This window comes from Anopheles arabiensis, chromosome 2 (assembly GCF_016920715.1).
Source record: "Anopheles arabiensis isolate DONGOLA chromosome 2, AaraD3, whole genome shotgun sequence".
Classification (NCBI taxonomy): Eukaryota; Metazoa; Arthropoda; class Insecta; order Diptera; family Culicidae; genus Anopheles; species Anopheles arabiensis.
This window is the reverse complement of record NC_053517.1, coordinates 67,392,036-67,414,249: the sequence shown is the minus strand read 5'-3', so window position 1 is coordinate 67,414,249 and position 22,214 is coordinate 67,392,036. Positions and strand designations below refer to the sequence as shown.

The window sequence follows — 22,214 nt, the reverse complement described above, 5'->3', positions numbered from 1 at the left end:
AAGAAATGCAGAGTGGTAACAGGGGAGTTACCGGAACTGTCTGACTTTACCAACGCAGACGAAAGTTTATCTGACACCAGCGATGTGGAAGACGACAGTGTTCGCAACATAGATACTATGTCAATCGAAGATGGCCTTCGATTTTGGGCGTTGTCGAGCAATGCACCGCATAGTTCCGTCAATATGGTTTTAAAATTGTTTAAAAAAGCAAACGTTAAAGTTCCGTCAACTGCACAAACTTTGTTGAGGACGAAACGTAATCCATCGTCGGAAATAAAAGAGATTGGCGGTGGACAGTATTGGTATCGCGGAATCACAAAATGCTTGCTTAATTATTTTCGGTAGGTCGTATTACATTTTATATAATTTCCTTTTCGCAATGCATACCAACATTTTGGTTTGTCTTTATTATTTTTACAGAACTAAAAAGCCTTTTTCGACAACTTTTCAGTAGATGGTTTACCATTGCACAACAGTAGTAGCATGCAATTTTGGCCCATATTATTTAAAATCAACGAACTACCCAAAGCACCGGTTATGACAGCCGCTATCTTCTGTGGTCTTAAAAAGCCGGATAGCATCGATGAGTATCTCGGGCCGTTGGTAAACGAATTAAACCTTTTGCATTCTAACGGAATCAAAATCAACGGAGAACTTATCACCATTACGCTAAGTGCTATCGTTGCTGACACTCCAGCCAGGGCTTTTATAAAAGGTAATCAAGATACACAATTTTATGCATATAAACGACCAGCAAAATTATTTATATTTTATTTTACTTTTAATTATTCTCAGGCGTTAAAGGACATACTGCATACGCATCTTGTATGAAATGCACTAAAAATGGAGTATTCAACAAGGAGTCTAAAACAACGGTATTTTGTAGGATCAACGCACCTAAAAAAACTGATGAAGGCTTCAGAGCCGATAATTACCCTGGGTACCGAATCATACCGACTCCCCTTTTGCAACTGGCACAATTCGACATGATACGTGATATCATTGTGGCAGATCGGTTGCATCTCATCGACCTCGGGATCATGAAGCGTTTACTTTTGGGATGGCGAGACGGCAAGTTGGGCATAAAAGCTTGGAACAAACAACAAATTGAGTTGATAGATAAAGCATTGGACAAGATTCGGCAACCATCAGAAGTGCATCGAAAGCAGCGTCCTATAAAGTACATCAAGTACTGGAAAGCATCTGAGTGTGCATTTTTTCTCCACTATCCGGCGATCGCAGTACTGAAAGATCATCTACCACAAAATGTATACAAACATTTCTTGTTTTGTGCTATAACAATTCTATCTACAAGACTCTACAAGCAAAAATGGCCTCTCGCTGGACAACGGCTGGATAAATTCGTAGCGGATTTCCCCACAGTCTATAACGAGCGATATATGACGAACAACATCCACATTTTGCAGCACGTATTTGAAGACGTTGATCGTTTTGAACCCTTGTCAGAAATTTCTACTTATCCATTCGAAAATATGATCCAATACCTGAAAAATTTATTTCGTAGTGGATGGAAGAATCTTGAGCAGGTCATCAACAGACTTTCAGAGTTGGATGAATTCGAAATGCCAAAGGAAAGTAGCAATGTAAAATATCCTACAATCTGCACCAAAGGAAAAATAACGACTGTTCATGTCCGAGAAAATTTCAATTTGCAGAACAATGATAAAAATTGTTGGTTTCTTACGAAGGACTGCTGCATAAAAAAATTTAAATCAACAAATACGGAAACGGTTGCCGGTGGTAAACTGTCCATAAGTGGCCAAAAGCTCGCAGTTAAAGGATTAACATTTAGCGAGTCATTTGATTTTAGCGAGTTATTTATATTTAAGGGGAACACTGAAAGCCTTGAAAATTATCGTTTAGAATTAAATGCTGGTTTTATTAAATGTAAGTTAGTATGTATTAAAGGAACAACCCCGAATGATACTATGTTTATTCCGCTAGTGCATACATTGATATAGAATAAATATAAAACAACAAATATGAATGTATACAAGAAAACAATATTACCTATTCTACTTGTATTAGTTCATTACATTACAAATTCTGAGAAACATGTTTCGCATTGAAAAGCTTTATCTATTTTAACGAATAACAACACTTATTTTACATTCATCGCATCATCAGTTTATATTGAATGCATTAGTTCGTTTAACATATCAGTTAACTTAGTATTAGGTAACGTAGTAAAATACACATAATTGTACCAATTATGCCACAGCCAAGAAATTGTAAACTGTTACGAATCGGCATACTGCCTACTAAATAGATTTCAATTCAATAGCTTTTGCTTGATGTTCTGATTGGGTGATAAAGATCAATAATCGTTATCAAGATTAACTTTTTTAAATGATGTAGTAGATTTGAGATCGGAGACATGGATTCGTTTTAAGGAATTTTTAAATTTTTGCTGAAGAAATTCTTTGACAAATGCTGTGGAAGGCATAATATTTTCATTTGTCCCTATTATTTGAAACAGGTTTATAACGTTTTTATAAATGTTAAACGGTTTTTTGGGATTTTTTTTATCATAACTATCCATCCAACAAAATGTAGAGAAAAATGTTTTGCCAAACAGCAAGTCTATTAAAGAATGCAGACGATTCAGCACATCTGATCGATCTACTTGTTTTTGTAAATAACGAACGACTTTTGCTTTGTACTCTGCATCTGTACCTAACTGTCTGTCAAAATTTTGCAACTCTTCATCGTTTTGCATCGGAGCGAATTCAAAATTAGTTTTGGGAAGAAGACCTTCTCTTGGACGACTCACAGTAACGAACTCCTGGAACGCTTCTCGTTGATAGGCCGAATTTTTTAAAACGATTTCTAACTTTTGCTCTAGAACATTTTTATAATACTTCAATTCCTCTTCTAATTTGTTATTCAATGCTTCGCTCACAGCTAGCTGTTGTTTCAGTTTATAAACTTCGTCCGTACTACATTTGCAACATTTATGCTGATCTGAAGGAAAAAAAAATGTCTTGAGTTGTACTTGATGTATTATCAAATATTATGTTTTAAATATATGGTACAAAAAAGATCTTTACCATCGTTTGAAATATGTCTCAAATCGTGTGGTGTATAAACATCATTACATGCAACAAGTTTTGTTGAAGCTGAAAATGAAATAAAATACAATTAGCGAACGTTGCCAGATTTCTACGTTTTGCTACCTACTGCTAGCTGGTCGATTTTCACTTGGTAAAATAATCGGTGTGATGCGTAAGTTCGACACTGTAAAATAGAACAGTTATTGGGGGCCTTCACAATTCTAGTCAGTTTTTTGTATGGAGTTGGAGTTGGAGGCTGAAATCATGTAAACACTCCATACAAAACCACACAAAAAACTACTTACTTATCCGGCGCTACAACCGCTTTGCGGGCTTGGACTGCCTCAGGAGTGTCCGAAACCGCTCACGGTCTCGCGCCTTCGTCTGCCAGTCCGTTGTCCCGGCCTTAATGGCGGACGCCTCCACGCCATCTTGAAACCTCAACTTGGGCCTACCACGCCTCCTCTGTCCTTGTGGACGGCCTAAAAAGACTTTACGGGCTGGGTCGTCCGTTTCCATGCGTACAACATGGCCAGCCCACCGGAGCCTGGCGAGCTTGATACGCTGTACGACAGTGAGGTCGTCGTACATCTCGTATAGCTCGTCATTATAGCGGCTCCTCCATTGTCCTTCCACATATACGGGGCCAAGTATCCTTCTGAGCATCTTCCTCTCGAACGCGGCTGAGAAGGTTTCGTCAGATTTGGACAGTGTCCATGTCTCAGAGGCGTATGTGAGTACTGGTACTATATAGATACTATATAGTCCCAGCTTCGTCCGTCGCGACAGGTTCTTTGAGGTGAACTGCTTTTTCAGGCTGTAGAATGACCGGTTGGCAGCCAGCATCCTTGCGCGCAACTCAGCTTCCATGCTATTGTCGTTGCTGACCTTTGATTCCAGATAGGTGAATTGTGGGACGACTTCAAAAGTGCGTTCACCTATCTGCACGTCACCTTTATATTGCAGAAAAAATCTCTCACTTCTCGTGGTTTGAATGAGACGCCTGCATATCCCACCTTGGCGCTGGTTCCAATAGGACCTATTGTCTTTACATTGTTTTTGTAACACTGCTTATATACAAGCCGAAAAATCCCTTCGTTTGTCTTTATCGGTAGTTGTATCGGTCGGATTGTAGAGCACAATAAAATACAATACAATAAATTTCTTACATTACAATAAATTTACACTCTAGAAAGTATTAGGACCAGGAATAAACAAGTACAATCTGTTCCCGAGATACGCGGTTCTCGACTTACGCGGATTCGGAGATACTCGGTTTGCTACTATAAAAACATAAACACTACGTTAAAGCTACAATAAAAATTCAAAGTATGAACTAAAACAAAATTGTCCATAAACCCTATCCTATCCTAATTCTATACTATATGCTATCTATTTACAAGACTGTCTACTCTCTAACTAGCTATTAACTAACTAAATACAACTATTTACAAAATAAAATGTTCAGTGCGGATCCTCATCGCGACGGTTGGCCCGGTTGGCCAACACAAACTCCTAGGCATCTAGCATGCTTCGCTAAATCTTTGAGGTCACAACACGCTGTTCCTCTGACGTGAACCTCGTCAGGAATTCAGCGACCCAGCGACCAAACACATTCTCCGAGGAGTTTGCATTGGCCATCGTGGCCTCCGCCACGCGTGTGAGGGCCTTGCTCATACGAAGCCCCTCGTCGCAAGGGGTTCGTCGACGACCCCGTCCTTGCCGAGGATGGGACAGGTTTTGGATGGGAGAGGCTTGGGAAGGACGGAAGACTTGATGAGGAATGGTGACCTGAGAAGGGGAGGGAAGGGGAGAATTTCGGGAGGATGTAGGATGACGGATTGGTTGATGGAGGTTGGAGGAATTTGATTTGGACTGAATAGGTTGGGTTGGTTGGGACTGAAGAGGTTCGTTGGGATTGAAGGATTGGATGGGAAAAGGGCTTGGGGCCGGGGCTAAGGGAAGAAGAAGGTGGATCATACTCAATGTATGCGTGATCGGCAAGGGTCCGGGATCATAATGGACTAATTACACCACATGTCATCCTCTTGCTGTCCTGATGCTCGTAGTCTTTTTTGTGTATATTAAATATCAAAACGGGGACTCTATTCCAATTTTACTGACAAACATCTTCACATCAACAATGGATGGAGTGAGTGATTGAAATCGAACTGTTACACCGCAGCTCATGGAAAGGTCGCTTCGCATCGATGTACGCATTTACATTTATTATGCTCACTTAAACACACATCGTCTGAGGAGTTTGGTCGTGGAAGCACGAATACACTAGGAATTTGACATGCTTTTAACGCAGCTCACAAATGTAGAGAATGCAGGGCGCCTGTAACGCCTTCGCGATTATGTGCATGTACAGCAGCCCGTCAAAGCGCGGCTAAGAAGGTATGAGAAACAACCAGGAGACGCTCAAGATGAATCCGTCCGTGCGTGTGCATCCGATTGATAAAGCGCAGCGTTGTGACGAAGAAGAATATGTTCACGATGATGATGAACGCGATCGGGGTAAAAACACGGCAATGCCCAGCCAGCTAATGTTGTCTTGTCCCTCGAAAAAGCTTTCCCTTGCGCTTTGGTGGGTATACGCACCAGCAACGCTACGATTGCTTTCGGGGAGGTCGAGATAGTAGTGATCAAACACGGAAATGGCCGCCACCGTTCCAATTTCAAACATAGTTAAATTGTTTTGTATTGTATTGTTTATTGCGGAAGTAATTGGCCGAGCGAGGTGGCCTTATTAATTAATACTACCCTATATCTTAAATCTAGCAATACATGGCTTATAAGTAACCGAACAAATACATAACATAACGCACAGTACAGTACACAGCTACAGTGGCGCGTTGAACGGTGGGCGGCGATCTAGGGGGCCCCGTCATTGTGGATATTCGGCTTAGTATCGATTCTACCCCTCCCCCCCCCCCTTCCCCCCCTGGATGGGACTTTTACCATCTATTTGAAAAAGACTAATTTTTAATTAATTCATTTTTCCCATCGCTTCTCTCACTGTACTTTGTCGAGGGCCCCGGACTGCAGAAAACCTACTACTCAAAGCCGCACATTAACACGTTGTCTGCCACGTCAGCCACTATGTGGCTGACGGGTTTTTTCCGATCGGGCCACGTCAGCCACATAGTGGCTGACACATTACACATTAGAAAATACGTGTTACAAGAGATAAATTTGCATCATTTATTTGATCGGTTCTTTCACAATGCTTTTCTTTCACGGTTATTATTTCTCAAAAAAATGATTCAAATATCAAAATGAGTTTCTATTATGTTTTCATAAATAAATGAGAATGAGAATGAACAATAATTAAAAGATCTTGGAGTTCATTTATCCATCCTTTACTTTTGATGCATAATCTTAAAACACTCATCACAAAGTTGAGGTTGATCGGGACAGCTTGGACAATACGTAAACGATCTTTTCACAGTTTCACGTGCCTTTCATCGGCCCATGCTTTGCCTGTCATTGTTGTAGCATCGTCTGCATGCGCGTACCAAAGCGTTGCAAAGCGTTGGAGTCGGAATGTCACCGACTTTTGCGAGAGGTAAAGAAAGGGAAGGGAAGGGTGGGGAGGGGGGGTTCCAAGAATGAAATTCCATAGAATTAGCCCAGCAAACGACATTGTGGAGCGACTGAGACAACAAAGAGAATTGATGAATTTGATTTAAAAGAGAAAAAATGCAAAAGCAAATGCAATCGTTTCAAAGAGTGATTCCGTGGCCTGACGGGGCAGTTCAGTGGGCATATATGGTGGCAGACAACGTGTTAAAGGTTTCAATAAATCTGCCAATACTTGCATCAAATTCGCACGCAACACGCGCGCACAGCTCAAATCAATACCTCATCATCGTTGGCGTACAGTATTGGACAGAGCGAGAAACCGTCAATTTTTGCTGGTGTGGATGGCTTGTACACGAGACACCCAAACCCAAAACCACGCAGAGCAACTTGCTGTTAAAAAGGAATGCACAGAACGCTGCGCTTAACTACCACCCAAAACCCGTTACATAACACAAGCATACAACACACCCAAACACAAATTTAAAGGCGCCGAAATACAATATGAATACACCGGCTCGTAGTCGGTAAAATTAGCAGGAAAAAATAACTAACATCATGCAAGCAACGGTGCTCCAGTGGGAAGAGGTTTTGTAATATTCCAGTGTCGATACGGAGGAAATTACTATTATTTTATTAACTCGCGTCCGTTCAGCCTGGCGGTCTAGCACAAAGAGAGCGATCCCTTTCTCCTGACTTTCTTAACTAGCCTAACTCGCTTGTCTAGGCTCTCATTCCTTGACACTCATATTATACCTACACCTGTACTACTTACGCCTGCGCTAATCTAAAGCTCTCAACCTGAAGCTAAAGCTCTAAAGCTCTGACGCATGGTGTTTCACATGTAGGTGGCGCTGATCACCACAGAACCCCCCGCCAGTGACGGAGTCGCGATCCGTTTGGGATGCCGTATGCATGCTTTGTGCACTGATACGTCATCGAAAACGAACATGTTTGTTTGGTTTGGCTGTGGTGGAAGGCTCCAGAGGAATGATCTTTGTCTCGGGTGCGGAATCAAAAGCTGGTTTGAGTCGATCGACAGAAATCGACTCATTTTTGTCGTTTCTTTTATAACAAAAAATTTTCTGCACCTTCTTATGATTGGATAAGGTCCTTCGTAAGGCGCTTGGAGCCCTGTTTTCACCTTGTCAACCCGAATGAAAACATTTTTGCAATTATTTAGGGCGTTGGGCAAATAGCAGGACGATGAACTTTGGTGTTTTGGTGGTATTGGTTCTACGCACTTAAACGCTTTTTTTAGGTCCACAATAAAATCGGGGAAATCGTCAGTGGAAATGGGTTTAGATGGTACAAATACTTCGGCTGGCAGTCTCAGACTTTGGCCATATACCATCTCTGCGGGAGAGCCTTTGATTTTCTCTTTATATGCTATCCTAATACCGAGTAGGATTAATGGCAACCGTTGTGTCCACCTGATAGTGTCCCCACAAGCTTTTAACGCCTCCTTCAACTGTCGGTGAAAACGTTCAACCATTCCGTTAGCTTGCGGATGGTACGCTGTTGTTTGTATCTGGTGTGTGCCCAATAGTTTAGTCATTTCGGTAAACAACCTTGACGTAAACTGGCGACCTCTATCTGTGGTGATTCTCAATGGGCAACCAAAACGGGATACGTATTGCTCTACGAAAGTTTTTGCCACGGTGATCGCTGATATGTCTGACAATGGGTAGGCTTCTGGCCACCTTGTGAATCGATCCACGACCGTTAAGAGGTATGATTTGTCTTCGGACGAAGGTAAGGGGCCGACGATATCTATATGGATATGGTCGAACGTACCTTTTGGCACTGCAAATGATTCTATCGGGGATTTTGTGTGACGGATTACTTTTGCTTTCTGGCACCCCAGACAAGCCTTAACCCAGTTTGCTACGACACTGTTCATCGCTGGTCAAAAATATCTCTCCGACATCATTTTTCGCGACGCTCTAATCCCTGGATGGGCAATGTTGTGAATGCCGTCGAAAATTTCCTTTCGTAACGACATGGGAACGTAGAGCCGGTTTTTTCCTGTCGAAGACTCGAATACCAAATCTGCTTCTCCAAGTTTTATTTTTTCAAGCGTGTATTTTGAGTCATGACATTTCTCGTTGTTTAATAAGTTTTGCAATTGCTCATCAGAGCGTTGATGGTCGGAGACAACTTGATAATTTATGTCTTCTATGGCATCTGCTTCTCCTAAACGCGAGAGAGCATCAGCGACCACATTACTGCCTCCTCTTATGTACCGTATATCACTTGAGAATTGAGAAATAAAATCAAGGTGTCGATTTTGTCGCGGTGACTTCTCAGCTTTCGAAGTCAATGCTGTCGTGAGTGGTTTATGGTCGGTGTAGATGACAAATGACCTTCCCTCTAAAAAATGTCTAAAATTTTTTATACTGAGGACTATTGCTAACAGCTCTCTGTCGAACGTGGAGTATTTTTGTTCTGTCGGAGATATTAGTTTGGAAAAAAATGCCAACGGTTGACACTTCCCTTGGTAATGTTGTTGTAGTACGGCTCCTACAGCGTAATTGGACGCGTCTGTAGTTAATGAGTATTGTGCGTCGGTTTTTGGGTGTGACAGTATCGTAGCGTGAACTAGATCAGACTTGACCTGACGAACTGCTTTGTCACATTCCTCCGACCACTCGAATGTTTTTTATTTTTCTTACTACCATGTTCAGCAATAAGTTTGTGCAAGGGTCTCAGCGCATCGGAAAGCCATGGCAGAAAACGGTGATAATAGTTTATCATTCCAACAAATCGTTGCAATTGTTTTAACGAATGCGGTGTTGGAAATGATTGTATCGCCTCTACCTTCTTTGAGCATGGGGTAATTCCTTTATCTGAGATTGTATGCCCTAGAAAATCGATAGTAGAAAGTCCTAGCGCACACTTAGTTGGTTTGATTTTTATGTCGTATTCTGCTAGCCGATTGAATACCCTTTGTAAGTGTTCAAGGTGAAGTTCCTTTGTCGGACTAGCGATTAAAATGTCGTCAATGTAGACGAAAACGAAATCAAAACCGTTGAATAGACTATTCATAAACCTTTGGAATGTTTGACCTGCATTTCTAAGGCCGAAAGGCATTCTTAAGAATTCGAACATTCCGAAAGGAGTTGTGATAGCTGTCTTGTGTACATCTTCCTCTGCTATTGGAATCATGTGATACGCCCTTATCAGATCTAATTTTGAAAAATACTTGCACCCGTGTAAATTCATAGTGAAATCCTGTATATGAGGAATGGGGTATCTATCTGGCGTTGTGATTGCATTTAGCCGACGGTAGTCGCCGCATGGTCGCCAATCTTGGTCTCCTTTTGGTACCATATGCAAGGGGGAGGATCCTGGTGAGGAAGATGGACGACATATTCCAAGGTTTATCATTTGTTGGAATTCTGCTAAGGCAATTTTATGTTTCTCTGGATCAAGGCGACGTGGTTTTGCAAATGGCAGTGGCCCTTTTGTCTCTATGTAATGCAAAACATTATGGTTTACCGGTTTCTTATAGTCTGGGGGCTCTACCAACGAAGGAAATTGGTGCAAAACCTTTCCAAACTCCCCAGCTTCTACCAAAAAATGTTTCGGAGATGGTGTATCTAGTTGTGCCAATGTGCCTTTGGTCGTTAATTGAGTGACCGAATCGAGTAATCTACGTCTTCTAAGATCCACCATTATATTATTTTTGAACAAAAAGTCCGCACCTATGATAGGTCGATTTACGGACGCAATTATAAAAACATGGCTGAAAAGTCTTTTTAAACCGAGACTTAACTGAAACAGCTTCGTACCATATGTCGCGATAGTACTACCATTGGCTGCTTGCAGTACCATGTCTGTTGGTTTGTATGCTTTTCCGACCAAACTAACTGGTATGACGGATACATCAGCTCCCGTGTCTATTAGGAATGTGAATGAAGTTACTTCATCATTTATAAATAGACGTGGAGGAAAACTGTTGTTTGCCCTTGGGAGATCCGCCACCTCCCGTGAGCCACTTAGTTTTTTTTTGTTCCGCGCTTCATTAGCTGCTTGCGACGCTGTAAAATTACAGGGTTCCAAGCATCTATTGGCGGCATTTCCGAAACGGAAATGATACCAACAAAAAGGGTGCTTCCTTACGTTAGATGGGGTTCTTTGTCGGATGCTCTGTTTTGTCCTGGAAACACTCCGCCCGCGGTTGCGAGGTCCCTGGTTGGAATTGAATGTCATCTTCTTCACCATATCTTTTAGCTCGTTAACTTCACGACGAAGTATATTGGCCAGAGAATCCTGTGGCACTGAAGCTCTAGCGTGCACTTCGGATATTCCCTCACCGTGTGTACACTCCCACAATCTATCGGCAATCCGCATTTGTTCGATGTGATCTTTGCTATCAACTGCTATCAATGCAACTTCGATAGATTTGGGCAACCTCGACTTCCACAGCTTTTTTACAAGTGCCATGGATAGATCTGTCGAATTTCCCGCGAGTTGAATCATATGGCGATAGAACTCTGATGGAGTTCGATCACCAATTTCAACATGGTATAGGAGCTTTGATAAACGAGTCTCCTCGCTGCTTGTCAACCTATTCAACAATTGCTCCTTTAAATTGGAATATGGTTTGATCGGATCTGGATTTTTTATTATATCGAGAACCTTCCCCAACACCTCTTTAGAGAGTGCAGCAATAAGGTATGAATACTGCGTACGCTCCCGAGTGATTTTCGAAAGCTCAAACTCCGCTTCCGCTTGAGCGAACCAAACCTCTGGAACCTCCTCCCAAAATTGCGGTAGTTTTGTTGAAATGCGCTCCACCACCGGAGGAGAGTCTGGGGCCGACCGAACCCCCGAAACACCAGCTTCAGCAAGATTTTTTTCTCCAACTGGCAACATTACTACCTGCCTACTAAAATTCCTATTGAAAATATCTCTAATTTATACAATCTTTCGCGTTACGTATTCTTAAACGCTACCAAATGTGTTCTTGTAAAAAGTAATTTGTAAAATATGAATAGAAAAATATTCGAAATGAGAAAAAAAATGCTAAATGAAATAATACGTGTATATAAAGGTGTGTGTCTTATTATAAATGTGTATGTGATGGTAATAAATGCGTGTAATATTTGAAAAATGTTTTTGTGTGAATATAATGGTAATGTTGTGAATGAATATATGTTTAGAATATATGTGTTGGTGTACAATATTATATCGCCTACTCCTTCGCCAGCTGAACGGTTGTATTTATAATTTTACAAATTTAAAAAAAATAATAATAAAAATGTTTTGGAACGAGCTCACCGCTGATGGTTGACGCCCCCTGGCGAAACGTTGCTCGGGATGCTGTGCGCACCGTGTACGGTGCGCGATCTCTCGTTGTCCTCTTTCCGCGGAACGGTGCACTCGATGTCTATCACAGCTGATGGTTTTCACGGTTGGCACACTGCGATGGTCCTCGTCTCTGGATGTTCGATTACGTACCGATGCCCGTGAAAAACGTGTCACGGAAAGTGATGATGATGAAGGGAATCTTACTCCTCTGGGATGATGCACGTGCCGCGATGGCTTCGATGAGGCTGCGATGCAAATGTACCGCGATGGCTGCGACCAAACTGCGATGAGTTATACCGCGATGGCGATGGTACACGTGGTTTCCTGCGATGGAGTGTACCGCGATGGCGATGGTACACGTGGTTTCTTGCACTGATCCAGCGGCTGCACGCCGGCTGTCGTTTATCCGCGATACTACGGAATGCACACGCCTGGGTCCGAAATGGGATACGGGCGAATACGTCTTATATGCCGCTATCGATGATATTTGCCCTGTGCTGGAGCAACGAGTGCAAGAGTTGGCGTTTCTTCACTGTTGCTGCGTGCTGGTGAGAGGCCGTGCGGGCGTTGAACCACACTTCTCTTCTCTACTGCTGCGGCCGAAGTTCGTCGGATTGGTGGTTGACGAATATAGCGAAACGGTTACAACGCTGCTGTTGCGCGCTGCGCTGTAGTGATGTTTGGTCGACAAGGCAAGGCCTCCGACGCAGCACTGTCATATGCACGGTCACAATTCAGCTGATTATGCTGTTGCGGAACACCGGACCAAATGCACTTCTCACGGTGATCGTAGTGTATAGTGCACTCGTGTGGATGTTGCTTGACGATGTGTGACGACGTCAGCAAGGTTTGCGGTGCCGCACTTTCCAGAACTTCTTCGTGCTGTTGCTTGACCGCGTGGTCAATTTAGCGATGGCGAACGGGTGTTCGTTTCGAGTACGGTGCTGTGCGTTGCGTTAGGGGATGCCCATTGAGGTTAAAAAAAACCTTCTGCGCTTCTGCAGTCACTATTTCGGGGCGATTTCCACTTATCACTGCACTTCGTACTTACACTTTTATCACGCGAGATCACGTCGGGGTCACCAATGTAATATTCCAGTGTCGATACGGAGGAAATTACTATTATTTTATTAACTCGCGTCCGTTCAGCCTGGCGGTCTAGCACAAAGAGAGCGATCCCTTTCTCCTGACTTTCTTAACTAGCCTAACTCGCTTGTCTAGGCTCTCATTCCTTGACACTCATATTATACCTACACCTGTACTACTTACGCCTGCGCTAATCTAAAGCTCTCAACCTAAAGCTAAAGCTCTAAAGCTCTGACGCATGGTGTTTCACATGTAGGTGGCGCTGATCACCACAGTTTCATTCGAGAAACGATTCCATCAATATCGATGTGTGCGCTTTTCGATTTGGCTTGGATGAAACGTGCCTGTGCTTGTCTGGGGGCCCCTATACTTGTTTTGCAGATATGTGCCAAAAACAGACAGCTGTTTTCACGCGAAAAATGGTATTCACTAGTGTTGGGCATTGTGCGCGAGTGCGCACTGAACGCACAGCACACCTCATTGTGCGCACTGCACAGCACACTTTGTACTGTGCGAGCACACTCCGCACAGTGTGAGCACACTTCATACTGTGCGAGCACACTCCGCACAGTGCGCGCACTTTACGCACAGTGCAAGCACAGTCCGGACTTTTCGCACACTTCGCACAGTGCGAGCATGCTTCGTAAATTTCGTGCAGTGCTTCACTTTGTACTGTGCGAGCACACTTCGTACCATGTGATAGGAAGTCAGGTGGTATAGTATTGAGCATATTTTGACAAACCGCCTTTAAGCATTAGCATCAGTTGGCATTAGCGACTCCGATCCGTTGGTGCTACGAGTTCAAGTCGGGGCGAATCAAAGATCCTTAAATCGCTTGCACACATTCATACCACACACATGCCCATCGCCCCCCCCCCCTCTCGCCCTGTCCCATGTCTTCTCTTCAGTTAATCACAAAATTTGACTAGGGCTCCGAGTGAAAATTGTAATTTTTGCATCAAAACATGCGCTGCTATCGCATGCCGCAAGAATAACAGTTTTCGCGTGAAACCAGCTGTCTGTTTTATTGCACAATCGCAAAGCGGTGGCTCCGAGTACAAGCACAGACACGTTTCGTCTCAGCCAAATTCAAGAGCGCACACATCCACATCGATGAGATCGATTCTTGCAAGAAACCTCACCCCACTGGAGCGCCGTTTACCTACGACCTTCACAGTTCATAGTTGTTATAAAGAAACGCGTGCTTGGTGTCAGCCGATTTTTCCTGATAATTTCTCTGGCTACGGACCGCTGTGTTGATATTGTGTTTCGGGGCCTTTAAATTTTTGTCTGGGTGTGTTGTATCCTTGTGTTTGTGTAACGGTTTTTCGATGGTGGTCTAGCGCAGCGTTCTGTGCATTCGATTCTCGCAGCAAATGTCTCCGCGCGGTTTCGGTGTGCTCGTGCACCGGCCATCCACACTTGCAAAGAATTATGTTGTTTCTCGCTCTACCCAATGCCTTGGGCCAACGATGATTAAATTGTATTCATTTCAGCAGTGCGCGCGTGTTTCAGCGTTCTGCGCTTTTGCCATGCGTAAAAGGGTGGAAAAGAAGAGCGAGGAATGAAGTGCAGCGTAGAAGGGGGCTCTTATATTTAAAAAAATATTTTCTATACCCTTTAAAGGATTCGAAACAGGTGTATGTCAAATTGATGGAGTTTCCAATATTTGCAGGGATCTACACATGCTTTCTGTTGGGACCAATAATAGCTATCGTGGATGGGCGGGCGCAAGGGGGGGGGGGGTTTGAAGAGGTCTGGTGACCGCCAAGTTCATCCACTGTTAGACGAACCCGATGGCTGAGTAAATGAACTCTAAGAGAAAAAGCTGACACTGGTCGGGGTCAGCTACGCCTTTGGAGCCGTTTGTCCAATATTTGTAGAAAATTTTGAATATTGGTCGTTATACTCCGGAATCAATGTGATAATTTTGCCTAGTCTGATTCTTTTGTTTACCACCAGCTGTGCAAATGACCTAAGACTATCACGTACACATTCACACACTACGCTACACTAACAGGTCCAGAAAGATTACGCTTGCACAATCCAGAAAACAAAACAGACATGCTTTCTCGTTCTGGTACATAGCATATGCTTTCCGACACAGTCGAAGTTTTAGGAAAATAAGGCCGAGGAATTTTGTGTGAGTTTTTTCCCAGAGTATAAATCACCAGAAATCGAACTATAAATTCTCATATCAGATGTGATCTTCGAATCAAACGGAAACCTACCGCGGTGAAAGTGTGAAATACGTTTAATCATTGAACATCAAAGTAAAATTATCAAAAGTACTATTAGTTGGAGTGTAGTGATATTTAGTCCATTAAACAAGGTGCGTATTAGTTACGGTGTATAAAGCGATATCATACGGACGTCACACGAGGCGTAAACTCAAAAAGTTTACGCTTGATTTGTATGGGAGAGCGTAAACTTCCTGTCAAAAGATTTCAGGGTTGTATGGCTGAAATTCAGTTTACGCCAAAGTTTACGCTTCGTGTGACGTCCGTATCAAACGTATTAGCGTAAATGGAAATTGCACGCGTTGTGTAGAGTGTTGTGCGTGACTTTGGTTGCCAGACCAAATAATTAGCATTAACTAGTGATTGTTTAAGTTTATTTCTCTTGATTTGCAGCTGACAAACAATGGATTCGAAGACAACGCGATGTGATATTTGGAGTCATTTTGAACGTCACACTGCTGCTGCAAACAAATACAGGTGTAAAATTTGCAAAGATTTGTTAACAATTAGTGGCAGTTCACCGTTTACTTTAAAGCGACATTTTTCAAAGAAACACCCGACAACATTTGTTAGCCAACCAGTAAACTCTGCTTCTTCCAGCAAATCAATACAACCAAATCAAAAGACAGGTGGAGAAAAACAGATACAAAAGTCAGTAAGCGACTACGTAGATGTTTTTAAACCCCAAAGTGCTGCCTCAAAAACAAACATTGATGAACAATTGCTGAAGATTTTTTGCAACCATGCTCTACCATTCTACTTACTAGAAGCAGAAGATTTTAAGGAACTTTTCCGTACCATTTGTCCCAGTTACGTTCTGCCTAACAGAAAAACGTTCAGCAATGCAATGCTTAATAAGCAGTACGATAATGTATTGGACAAGGTTAAAACGGATCTTAAGAATTCCAAAGCAGGCTGTTTAACATCGGATGGCTGGACGGGTTTAAATGGCACAAATTTTCTAGCTGCAACGGTACATTTCGTCAACGACAGTACTAATTTAAAATCTTATCTATTAGAGTGTGAAGAATTTACGGAACGGCATACATCAGAAAACATTGCACTATGGTTGAAAAGTGTGATGGATAGGTTCGCGATTTTAGATAAAGTGTGCTGTGTTGTAACTGACAATGCGCCAAACATGATAAAAGCCATAAACCTATTGGAAATCCAGCACGTTCCGTGCTACGCACATACTCTTAATCTCGTAGTTAAAGATGCGATTAACGACACCATCGAAACGACCGTTACCAAAGGGAGAAAAATAGTGAAATATTTCAAAAAGAGTTCGACTGCGTTGTACAAGCTAAATGAAATGCAGAAAAATCTTAACTATAAAGAACTGAAGCTCATACAAGATGTATCCACACGCTGGAACTCCATTTACTTCATGTTGGACCGGTTCAGAGCCAACAAAGAGCCAATCGTTTCTGCTTTCGCTCTTCTGGGAGCAGAATCAAAGCTCAATGAAAACGATTGGACCATTATGGAGCAATCTTGCATTATTTTAAAAGTCTTCGATGTTTTAACCAAGGAAATATCTGCTGAAAAAAATGTGACACTCTCAAAAGTACGTGTTTTAGATACATTATTACTTAATAGACTAGATCACATGATGCCTAACAACACTTTTTTGCCACAAATTCAAAATTTTTAAAAGAGCTGATAGCAGGATTGAAACTTCGATTTTATTATGTCAATACTAATATAATATAGAGGCAGATAGCTGACGCATTATCAAACGTACCGGTGGATGCTATGGCCCCAAACTTGCCGATCATCGATGAGTATTCTGTCTCGAAAGCGATTGACAGGCTAAAATCTTCGTTTGCTCCAGGGCCTGACGGGATCCCGGCTTCCACGCTTAAGCGTTGTGGCACCACCATCGCGCCTATCCTGGCCTCGATTTTTCGCGACTCGCTGCGTTCGGGCATCTATCCTGCCTGCTGGAAAACTTCGTGGCTTGTTCCAGTGCACAAAAAGGGGGACAAATCAAATGCATGTAATTACCGTGGCATTACATCGCTTTGTGCCTGCGCTAAGGTCTTCGAGCTCCTGGTGTACGAACCTCTCCTCGCAGCTGCCTCGAACTACATTAGCACAGCTCAACATGGATTTGTCCCTCAGCGTTCAACCACCACCAACCTGGTTGAGTTCGTTAGCCTCTGCCACAGGACCATCGATGCCGGTTCGCAGATCGACGCAGTCTACACGGACATCAAGGCTGCTTTCGATAGCGTTCCGCACGCCTTGCTGCTCGCAAAGCTCGAAACGCTTGGTCTGCCTGTGCAGCTGCTGGCCTGGATGCGCTCCTATCTTGCTGGTCGCACATACTGCGTGAAGATGGGACCCCATACGTCGCGCCGTATCGATGCTTCTTCGGGGGTGCCGCAGGGGAGTAACCTTGGACCGCTGCTGTTTGTCATTTTCCTGAATGACGTAACACGGTTGCTCCCTCCTGACGGCCACCTACTGTATGCAGACGACGCGAAGCTGTTCCTGCCTATCCGTGACCGGTCAGACCAACTCCGCCTTCAAACCACTCTAAGTGCCTTCCAGTCATGGTGCTCTTTGAATGGTCTTGAATTGTGCGTCGAGAAGTGTGTTGTCGTTAAGTTTGCGAGAAAGCGGTGCCCCTTAGTGTATGACTATGCGTTAAATGGAACTACCATTGGTCGCAAAAGCTGTGTCACGGATCTAGGAGTGCTCCTTGACGAAAAGTTGAGCTTCCACGACCAGCTAGAACACGTTGTCACTAAGGGTAACCAATTGATCGGCTTACTAAAACAAATAGCACGAGACATCACTGACCCGATCTGCATCAAGACGCTATACTGTGCTTTGGTGCGACCAGTGTTAGAATACGATTCAGTAGTATGGTGGCCTACAGCTGTTCGCCCCCTAGCTCGTTTAGAGTCGATCCAGCGCAAATTCACGCGGTTCGCTTTGCGCTCCTGGAGTGTCCAACTTGACTATGAGGGACGCTGTGCGTTGCTTGGCATCGAGACGCTGAAGCAGCGGAACTGCAACGCTCAGAGGCTGTTTGTCGCGGGACTGCTTGACAATCGGATCGACTCGCCCGCGCTTCTTTCGAGGCTGTATGTCCACATGTATGTCCCGCCGAGATCGCTCCGAGCTAGATCGCTACTTGACGTGGAGGAACGCCGCACTCGCTTTGGCTCCTCTGATCCGTTTATTCGTATGTGCCGTGAGTTTAATGTAATTTGTGAGCGTCATCAACCTGACATGTCGCGCCCCGCGTTGTTAAATAGTATTCGTGTCGTGCGACCTTTTACATGTTAATTATGTTACTTAAGACTAAGCGTGACAAATGAATGACCGAAATGTGACTAGGTTATAATGAATGAATGTAAATGAATTCGCTTCAAGTGGGCCACTTGCGGTCCGTTGAATTTTAATTAATAAATAACAAAATAACAAAATAACAAAAAATACTAATATAATGTCCAGAGCTACGGTCCTTGATCCGAGATTTAAGCAAAAGGGATTTTCAAATGCAAATTTATTTAAGGAGTGTTGCGATAACATTTTGATTGAAATGGATGCAATTGAATTAGATAGCAATAATAACGAAGAAAATATTTCCGAGCCGGTAGTGATAGCGTCAGAAAGTTCAAAAGATAATATCTGGGAAGAGATTGATTTGAACGTAGTTCACCCACAAACCATACTTCATGCACGTACGTCAAACCAAAAAGAAATGGATAATTGCGTAGCAGAACCTTTGGCACATAGAAACGACGATCCTTTGGAATGGTGGAAGCTACACAAATTAGAATACCCAAAAATATACCAAATCATGCTTCGGGTGTTATGTATCCCAGCTACCTCCGTTCCTTGCGAGCGTATATTTTCCAAAGCAAGACACATAGAGACTAGTAAAAGAAATCGCTTGAAACCCAGCAAGCTAGGCAAGATGTTGTTTGTAAAACACAATAAAACAAACTAAAGTGGATAAAAAACTGTATATAAATGATTTCAACAAAACAATGAATACACAAACATGAATAACACTGCAAAAATGACTACAAGGAATGAATAAAAAAAGCCTGCTTATAAAGCGGTCTTCTGGAGAATGATGACTTGTTTCTTGCTGACAACCTCAATAATACTGCCCTATGCATTGCTTTAAAGTAACATGTATGTTGAAATGCTTACAGATATTGAAAACTAGGTCTATCTCTCTCTCACTCTCTTTCTCTCTCTCTTTCTCTCTCTCTCTCTCTCTCCCTCTCTTTATCTCTCTCTCTCTCTCTCTCTTTATCTCCCTCTCTCTTTATCTCTCCCCCTCTCTCTCTCTCTCTCTCTCTCTCTCTCTCTCTCTCTCCCTCTCTTTATCTCTCTCTATCTCTCTCTCACTCTCTCTCTTTATCTCTCTCTATCTCTCTCTATCTCTCGCTCTCTCTATCTCTCACGCTCTTTCTCTCTCTCACTCCCTCTCTTTATCTCTCTCTCTCTTTCTCTCTCTCTCTCTCTCTCTCTCTCTCTCTTTATCTCGCTTTCTCTTTATCTCGCTTTCTCTTTATCTCGCTTTCTCTTTATCTGTCTCTCTCTTTATCTCTCTCCCTCTATCTCTCTCTCTCTCTATCTCTCTCTCTCTCTTCCCTCTCTTTATCTCTCTCTATCTATCTCTCTCTCTCTCTAATGATTTGTCATTGGTTGCTTTGTGTGCGTACCACCATGGTACGAAGTGTGCTCGCACAGTGCAAAGTGAAGCAAGTGAAGCTTGCACTGTACGAAGTGTGCGAAAAGTGCGGACTGTGCTCGCACTGTGCGAAGTGTGCGAAAAGTCCGGACTGTGCTCGCACTGTGCGGAGTGTGCGAAAAGTGCGGAGTGTGCTCGCACTGTGCGACAAGAAGTGTGTGTGCGAAGTGTGCGAAAAGTGCGCGCTCTGTGCGGAGTGTGCGAAAAGTGCGCGCACTGTGCGAAAAGTGCGCGCACTGTGCGAAAAGTGCGCGCACTGTGCGAAAAGTGCGCGCACTGTGCGAAGTGTGCGAATAGTCCGGAGTGCGCGCACAGTGCGGAGTGCGCGCACAGTGCGGAGTGCGCGTACAATGCGAAATGTGCACCGCACACTGAGATGTGCGTGCGTGTGCGCACAGCACACCTAATTGTGCTCTTTTTCCCAACACTAGTCCCAAGCAACAAATGCCATGACAGGAGCAGAAACGGCAAGTGATCCTCGAGTGGCAGCACAAGCACAAGCCGTTCGACTGAGTGTACCCGAAATGGACCTGCACAATTTGCCTGCATACTTTTGTGCACTGGAGCATTGGTTCGCCGCGACCGGAATCACCGCCAAAATGGACCATTAGCGCTACCACGTATTGATGGCCCAAATTCCTCTTCGAGTGTATAACGAGATCCAGCCGAAAATCGAGAATGTACCTGCAACGGAACGGTACAATTACATCAAGCGGAACATCCTCCAGCATTTCGGGGAATCCGAGCTTAGCCGCCTCCATCGTCTTCTATACGGCATAGACTTAGGGGACCGCAAGCCATCCCAGCTGCTAGCTGAAATGCACCGAGCCTCCAGCGACACGTTGGCCAGTACGCTCCTCACCGACCTTTGGATCAACAAGCTTCCACCACATGTGCAATCAGCCGTCGTTGCTGCACTCGGAAGTGTAACTGAGAAAGCTGCCGACGCCGATACTATGGTGGAGTGCCTGTCCGCATCCAACAACACCAGTGTGCACCATGCCGTAGCCGGGGTGCGCACCACACCCAACGATTTCGAGCAACGCATTTCGCGCCAGGTGGACGAACTCACACAGCAACTTAACGATTTCATCACAGAGTGTCGTAACCGTGACCAACGCAAAGTCGACCGCGCCCACGTCCACCAGTGTCATCTCGTGTCGGTACACAACCATCTGAAGGAGAGTGCTACTACCATCGGCGTTACGGGACAGCCGCCCGGACCTGCCGCCAGCCCTGTTCGTTTCCAGCCCCTGTCAGCCAGCGCGTCGGCCAGCCGTCGTCTTCAGGCTGAGGATACGCTGGAGATATCGGATCGCAGGTGGCTACCATCTCACCTGTGAGCAGTCGGTTGATGGTGATCGACCGACGAACCAACCAGCGTTACCTGATCGATACTGGTGCCGATGTCTCCGTGTTACCGAAGCCAGCCAACTACACCCCTCCGACGCCGTCCACCATGCGACTGTTTGCAGCCAACGGTACTCCGATCATGGTATTTGGTGAGTCCCTCCGTACACTTGATTTTAGTTTACGCCGCCCCTTTGTGTGGAATTTTATTATCGCGGACGTAAGCTCTGCTATCATTGGAGCGGACGCCATTACCATCTTCTAGTAGACCTTCGACAGCGCTGTTTGGTGGATGCCCAAACCAACCTACGTGTGCCAGGACTTCCGGATACCACTCGACAAACCGCCGTCAAGGTGTGCGACGCAAATTCACCGATGGCCGACCTGCTGAACGAGTTTCCTACACTCATCACAAACTCACCGGGTGTGTGGATGCAATCCGAGGTGGTACATCGTATCGAAACAACGGGTCCTCCAACTTTCGCCCGTTTGCGTCGTCTTCCACCCGACAAGTACCAAGCAGCCAATGCAGAATTCGACTCCCTCGAGCAGCTAGAAATTTGCAGACCGTCCAGTAGCAGTTGGGCCAGCCCGCTGCATATGGTTAAAAAGGCTGATGGTTCCTGGCGTCCGTGCGGTGATTATCGGTCCCTCAACGCGCGTACCACCCCTGACCGGTATCCATTGCCTTATCTACAAGACTTCACGATGCAACTGGGAGGAAAAACCGTTTTCTCAAAAGTGGATCTACAGAAAGCCTACCACCAGATCTCCATCCATCCAGAGGACATCCCGAAGACAGCGATCATCATTCCTTTCGGCCTATTTGAGTACGTG

General features: G+C 44.2%; 1 protein-coding gene across 1 annotated transcript; it reads left to right on the top strand.

Moving 5' to 3' along the window:
- The first annotated feature begins 437 nt into the window (after positions 1-437).
- Positions 438-1,982, top strand: LOC120893618. The gene is made up of 2 exons (XM_040295620.1): positions 438-715; positions 796-1,982. The coding sequence occupies exons 1-2, from the start codon at positions 484-486 to the stop codon at positions 1,980-1,982; spliced, it is 1,419 nt and encodes a 472-aa protein (XP_040151554.1). The 5' UTR covers positions 438-483.
- Positions 1,983-22,214: the final 20,232 nt, after the last annotated feature.

Coding starts and splice junctions, on each gene's coding strand:
- LOC120893618 (XM_040295620.1), top strand. CDS start 484: ATGCAATTTTGGCCCATATTATTTAAAATCAACGAACTACCCAAAGCA. Junction 716..795: donor AGCCAGGGCTTTTATAAAAG/GTAATCAAGATA, acceptor AATTATTCTCAG/GCGTTAAAGGACATACTGCA.